This window comes from Hipposideros armiger, unplaced genomic scaffold (genome assembly GCF_001890085.2).
Source record: "Hipposideros armiger isolate ML-2016 unplaced genomic scaffold, ASM189008v1 scaffold_231, whole genome shotgun sequence".
Lineage (NCBI taxonomy): Eukaryota > Metazoa > Chordata > Mammalia > Chiroptera > Hipposideridae > Hipposideros > Hipposideros armiger.
Genome location: NW_017731581.1, coordinates 1,454,135 through 1,461,192, shown reverse-complemented (window position 1 = coordinate 1,461,192; position 7,058 = coordinate 1,454,135). Strand labels below are relative to the sequence as shown.

General features: G+C 41.7%; 1 protein-coding gene across 1 annotated transcript in view; it reads left to right on the top strand.

The window, feature by feature from the left end:
* LRGUK (leucine rich repeats and guanylate kinase domain containing) overlaps nt 1–4,254 on the top strand; it is a 115,199-nt gene extending 110,945 nt beyond the window's left edge. Inside the window, exon 19 of the mRNA XM_019654782.1 lies at nt 4,062–4,254. Within this exon, the coding sequence (XP_019510327.1) occupies nt 4,062–4,204 (143 nt within the window). The 3' untranslated portion in view covers nt 4,205–4,254. The remainder of the gene's footprint in view (nt 1–4,061) is intronic.
* Nucleotides 4,255–7,058: the final 2,804 nt, after the last annotated feature.

Here is a 7,058-nt window from a genome sequence, read left to right as displayed (position 1 = left end):
TAGTGTCATTTTTATGTAGGTTATTCTTAGCTTTTAGAAATGTAATTTCAGTTTTTCCCATAGCTGTTAATGATTTTTCCAGCTGCTTCCTGCTCTGAAATATCAGATGGCCAAGTCTCCCCGGATCTCAGCATTGCTAAATGCATAGTGATTTTTGGATATATCCAACTGGGATCATGCTCTTGAAATTTCAGTGCATCCATTTATAACATGAGTGTATACTCTAGGGAACTGAAATATTTGAAGAGATTGTAGAGTTCCATTTAACTGTGACCACATGATATCACTGGCATCTCTCAAAGGGAATTAATTCATGTAATTGTTCATGGTTCTTGATGATCTTTAGCAATATGAAGGATAAAAAGTATCTGATATTTTTTATTTCATGACTCTGATTCTCCACTGCTTGTCATTAGACATATTTTAAACCACTTTTATCATCTTTGTGTTTTGACTACCTGCTGTTTGCAGAAGAAAAATATTGAGTAGTGATAGGGAAGGCGGATAGCTAGCTGACGTGTGCCAGTGTGACTCTCCAGGTTGCTAAAACGTGGAAACACATCCACGTGGATTGGTAAATGGTCTCGTCTCTGAATCCTCTATGCAAGATGACTCATGGGAGCAGAGGCCTTCACATACTACTGTACAAACTGTTGAATAGTTTAAATATAAAAACCCTCTAATGACCTCCCTTTTAAAAATATCAAACCCCCCTTTCATGACCCCTTTTTTCATCACTCAATTCTGAATGCAACGTGATTTGCCGTTGGCGTCTCTCTCCCACCTAGCCCTGTTCTCAACAGGAGCTAGTTCAAGTTTTTCCTTTCTTGGGGTTCATGGGAGTGGGATACATGGAGAAGAGGGCAAGGCTGAGCAGGAAAAGGAAGGCAGTCCTGTCTGGGAAAGTGGGGAGGCGGAGAGTGGGCCCTGTGCCCTCAAAACCTTAAAGAGCAGCTTAACTTTCGCTAGCATCATCTAGTGATGATGATAACATTAAAAAGCGATTAAAAAAAGTGATTTTTACATATTTTAGACACACTGGAAGATATCAAAGTAATAGTTACAATTTCAGACAAAATGGAGGCGATGCGCTTTTCCCTACTTCTCCCACTAAGGGAGAAAAATCCTAGAAATTGTCTGTAAAGGAAGCATAAGAAGACTGAGCAGTGGAAGGAAGAAGGCGGACCAGCTGGGGACGTGAGAACCTGGGTTTCCTTGTTGCCGCAAATATCCTGAACTGGATGCTGGTGAAGCTACAACCCCCAAAACGCTAACGGTACAGACAACAAAAGCATCAACAAAAAGCCCGCTCTCTCTAGCTAAAGAACTAGGAAAGGGGCGGCCTCACAAGCCAGAGAACTTTTAGACAGTAACTGACTGACTTTAGCCAAATACCATGAATCAAACTGTGGCCCCGCCCTTATCCCTAACCCTGACAGTGAATCTTCTACCGTTTAGTGGCTATAATAATGTTCCCCTTTCCTCCCTGCTGGGATAGTGTCAGAGAAATTCTTGTGGAGAGCGAGACTTGCATCGCCACTCAGTATTAACGAGGACTTTCTCCCACGGTTGTCACTGAAGCCTCTTAGGGACCTGGACGTCCATTGCCCACCTGGTAGTAATGAGGCACCACTTCCTCTTCCCATCAGGGTGGTAGGTATCAGAGAAGGTCTTGTGGAGATCCAGGATTCTCACCACTGACCCATCTCCTTGCAGTAATCACTGGAGGCCATGTGGGGGGCAGTAAAGAGTACCCCTTCCCCTCCCAGCCAGCGTGGTCTCAGTGGAAGTCTAGTGGGGACTCTAAACTGCCACACCCACCCAGCATTAACAAAGCATCATTTCCCCCTTTCCCAACCTAAGTGTCAAAATCAGCAAGGATATAGAAGAATTCAACAACGTCATCAACCAGTAGGATTTAATTGACTTTTATAGACCATTCCATGCAGTGAAGAAACAATTCCAATAAACATATTTTTTTCAAGTGCTCATGGGACATTTACCAAGGCAGGCCATATCCTGGGCCANAGTTGTGTATTTAATGTGTCTTTGGGGACCTGGATCTTTTCTAGTCTGCCATCTTGTTCAAGGCCTTCTGTGGTTTTCTGATCAATCACATCACATTGCTGGCTCTGGGTCAGTTAAACGCTTATCTCTTTTTCACGTGAACTGCAAAAAAAACAGGCTTCTATGATACAATATATGCACACTTGATTTTTATTTATTTATTTATTTTTTTTACATAAATGTAACTTGTATTTTCACCTTGCTATCATTTTGGTTTCAACCCCACAGTCTAGCTTGATTCGGTCATTTTGGGTCTTGAGTCATCTCCCATATTTACAACTTTATAGATTTCTATACAACTGGCAAGCATGTCACTTCTGTCTTTGTCATGGTCACTGTCAACAGTAGGATCCAGGACTTGGCCAAGAATAGCACCCTGTGACAAGTCCCTGGAGACTCAATTCCAGGGAAAGTCTGCCTGGTACGCGACTTCCCACTCAGGTCTCTCTAGTGTATTTACATGACAAACTTTGATAAGTGCCTTATGGAAATCAAGAATACATGATACCCTGGTATTTTCTAACTCAAAGATCAGCAAGCTTTCTGTAAAGGGTCAGACAGTAAATTGCATTTGCCTTTATGGGTCACACAGACTCTTTCGCAATTACTCAAACCTACTGTGGTAGCGTGAGAGCAGCCACAGACAATATATAAATGAATAGACATGGGCTGGGCTCCTTAAACTTGATTTACTAAAACAGGCTGCAGACCAGGCATGGCCTATGGGTTAGTGTGTGTTGACCCCTGCCTAAGCAAAAGGGAAGTTAAGTTCATTTGAAATAATTTCTCCTCACAAATCCTTTCCAACCCTTATCCCTCACCACAGTATTTTCTAAATACACAAACCATTTCTTGAATAAACTTGGATTTGCTAAGGCTTAAAGTCAGGGGTCCTGGTTTGTAATTCTTTATTGCCATTTTTTTAAAATGACAGTATTATTTGTCTCCAGCATTTTTCTCCCTGTCAGTGAATTCCCAAAGACCAGACTTTCTAAAGGTATTTCTGTTAGTTAGGCGCCCTGGGATGTCACTTACTAGGGTGTGGAAACTTGAACTGGTTGAGAAAGGAGACCCAGGAAGAAGAGAGAAGCATCTCTCTTCTTCACCAGGGCCCTTATTCTCATAAGATGCTTTTGTTACCCTTTCCAGTTTAAAAAACATATCAATGGTGGGAAAAAAATAAAGCAAACAAGGAGGAGCTTTTTATTTTCTTTTTTGTCCTCTGTTAACATGGCCTCTTATCAAGGAGTGTGCCATTTTGTCTGAATATACCTAAAAATGTCCATCTTTGCCTTTAACATTTTGGATTGCTTCAGGTTGCCCAATAGATTGGGTCTTTCCGAGCCTATGATGTAGGTGAGTCCATGTTTCTCACTCCCTTTAGAAGCCTCTGCTTCACTTTCTCAATCCCTGCCGCACTGCTTTCTCCCCAGTGAGAATGCGGCGCCCTCTGTGGCCGCCTGCTTCTACCTTCAATCTCCGTCATCCAAACTCCTCTTGCTTGAAACAGTCCTTCGAGGAACCTTGCTCCATGGGTCATCCTTAGTGTCTTCATCCTGGGCGAACAGAGCAAACTTCGAAGGCATTAAATGAGATTTCTCTAGGAAGGACTCTTCAGTGTGTGTGTATGTGTGCACGCACATACACACACTAAGTGTACTTATGTATGACTGTGAAAGAATATGAAAGAGGGCATTTCGACAGAAAGTGTGAACACTATAAAAGAGTAGCATGGGAATTGCTTGCTGTAGCAACATTTTGGTCATTGGGCAAGTCTACGCAATCTAAGGCTTGTCCAGCCATGCACATAATATATTCTGAACCTCATCCCCTATTTGTCTTGTTTGGATGTCATTTAGTCCTGAAAGTTTGTGATGAGTGAATTCTAAATGTTATTCTGGTGCTTACATCATGCAGTGCTTATTGTGCTAGTCGAGTGTAGCAAGGGGCTATCTCTATGTACTGAATCTTTTTTTCTTCTTAATGTTTTATAGCACCACATAAACCGTCACATCTGTCTGCAAAAGTGTCTCTCCAATACAAAAGACACCAGACGTCGTTTGTCAGTCGCCCAGGTTCCAACACCAAACCCACCCTTCCTCCGATCCCTCAGGGCCGCAAGTATACCAGTGTTTGACATTTGATCTTAACATGGAAAGCTTGCGCTGATCATGTGCAGTGCCTTTGTCTGACCTGGCCATGGAACTGGGCTGTTTCTCACACAATCAACTACCTGCAAAAANGAAAAAAAAGACCACATTTAATCTATGAAGTGCAAGCCCTAATTGTTAGAGGTGAGTCACACAATTAAGCTTCCCAGTAGTCATGGTAAAGAAGGAAACATGATCAGTTCCACAGTTTCAAGATTCATGGTGACTTCAAGATAAGTCAAATAGCTGCCCAGAAGGAGCACAGCTTTTCTTGATTGAGACTTTGGAGACGTGTCTTTCCCAGTTTTTCCAAGGGGGGGCGCTGTATGAACGTTTGTACCACATTCTCAAAACCTTACAGGCAATAAATACAGCCTTGAGTTTGAGTATAGAGTTGTTGTTTTTTTGTTTGTTTGTTTGTTTGTTTGTTTGTTTATTTTTTAGCTGAGCCATCCTGCCACCTGTTGGCAGCTCAGCGGCTGCTCAGCTCGGGCCGTGACTCGAACTGCTGTTGCTCAGAGCTCACACTCTTGAGCGAGCTCTTAACCAACTGAGGCACTCGGCTGGCCCTACAGCCTTGAGTTTGAAACAACCATTTCTGGAAACAACCTTCAATGTAAATTATATAAGATCATAATCTCTACCCCACTCTTAACATTGTTTTTGAGGGGCCCTGTCTAAATATTGGGTTGTCAGGAAAGTCATGAGGTGTTTTTTCTATGTTTTTCGTTGCAAAATGCATCATAACTTTTCCGACAACCCAGTATATTTAGGGAGACATTAGAAAGTAATGTTTAACTGTGTGAGACTGCTGCCAGAATTTCTGAGTTCAAATCCTGATTCAGCCATTTGCTAGGAGTCTGACCTTAGCAATTCACTCTCACCTCTCTGTTACTTCAACTTCTAGGTTCAGTCATGGGGGAGATGTCGTTTCACAGACCTGGGAGCGGGGGATGGGTTGGGTTGGGGTATGTAATGAATCAGGTTGAACAGTTGCAGGCAGGTCTCCAGCCTCAAATCTCCAACCCTCAGTGGTGGGTCTTGGAAGAGAATTAATAAGTGGTGGAAAATTGAAGGGGGGAAAAAAAGGTATTCTATCAATTCTAAGAGTCTCATTTTTTCATATTTTAATATCTTTAAAATGAGGGCACATTTAAAAATGGATGGCATGCCATAGTTGAATTGGCAGCATTGTTTTTCTTTCTTGGTTGAATATAAAATGATGGTGTACATTTCAATTTATAACATCATAGAGTCAATAAAACATGGTAGTGATCATTAGTCTAAGAGACCAGCTTTTCCTCTGGGGCAGCCAACATCTGTTTGGGGAGGTAGAATGGGTCCCAGTAAAGTTCTGGCAATCTGGGAGAGCCCTGGCTGTCTGGTTAGGGTTCTGTCAGAGAAGGCGTTCAACAGAAACATGGCTCTCCCACTTTAAGAANGTTAAAACAGTGCTGAAAGCAAAACTTATAGCACGAAATGCATACCTTAGAAGAGAAGCATCTTAAATCAATAAGCTCCTCACTCAAGAACCTAGAGAAAGAGCAAAATAAACCCCAAACAAGCAGAAGGAGATAATAAAGATGAGGACTGAAATCAATAAAAATGAAAACAAAAGTAATAGAGAAAAATCAATAAAACAAAAAGCTAGTTCTTTGAAAAGATTAACAAAATTGACAACTTCTCTTCAGTAAACTGACCAAAAAAAGACAGAGAAGACACAATTATCAGTGTTAGAAATGAAGCAATGGATGGAAGTATAGACTACAGACATCAAAAGAATAATAAGAGAATACCACTAACAAATCTACATACATAAATTTGACAACTTAGATGAATAGACCAATTCCTAAAAAAAACAAAACAAAACAAAACAAAACTACCACACAGTATGGGATACCGAACAACCCTATAAATATATTAAAGAAATTGAAGAATTACATTGAATGAAAGAATTCATAATTTAATTCTCAAAAAGAAATCTCCAGGCCCCGATGCTTTCACTGGAGAATTCTACCAAATGTTTCCAGAAGAATTCACACCAGTTCTATGCAGTCCCTTCCAGAAAATAGCAGAAGGAATACTTCCCGAATTATTTTATGAGGCCAATATTACCCTGATACCAAAATCAGACTTTCTTTCCAAAGAAAGAAAACAACAGAGCACTATCAACTCATGAGTATAGATGCAAAAATTCTTAACAAAATATAAGCAAATAAAATACAGCAATACATAAAAAGGATTATACACCATGGTCAAGTGGGGTTTTGTGGGGAGCCGGCTGGGATCAGCCAGGCACACTGAGGCTGTAAGCTGGCAAGCTACAGGCCTCCTTGTTAGGGTGAGCAACTTTAGAGCAGCCTAAAAGTTACAGACCAGAGCTGCAGTAAGGGTTAAGCCTGACAGCTGGCAAGCTGACAGGCTCTTAGGCCTTGGGGAGCAGCGTGAAAAGGTTGCTGTGTAGATCTCATCTCCACTGTGCCCCTGAAGAAAGAACAGCCAATGTCACAGACAACCTTAATCATTACAGAGTGGAAGGCCATCCTGTTAACAGTTTCTACTTGCTATGCTTTGTTTTGTCTCCTTCTGGGAAGATTGCTTCCAAGGAGTTTGTTCCCTGAGAGGAGGGGGCTACTCCCTCAAGGTCCCAAAACCCCTTACCTAAGGAAAGTTACTTTTGCTATAAAAGCTGTGTACAAATAATAAACGAGGCCACTCTCTGCCAGCAGCATTGAGTGGACCTCCCGTTTCCAGCTTTTTGTCTCTATCTCTTTGTTTCTCATCTCTCACCCAATCCTCCCAGGTGCGTTCGGTCGAGCGAGCTGGTCTCGTTCAGTGTTT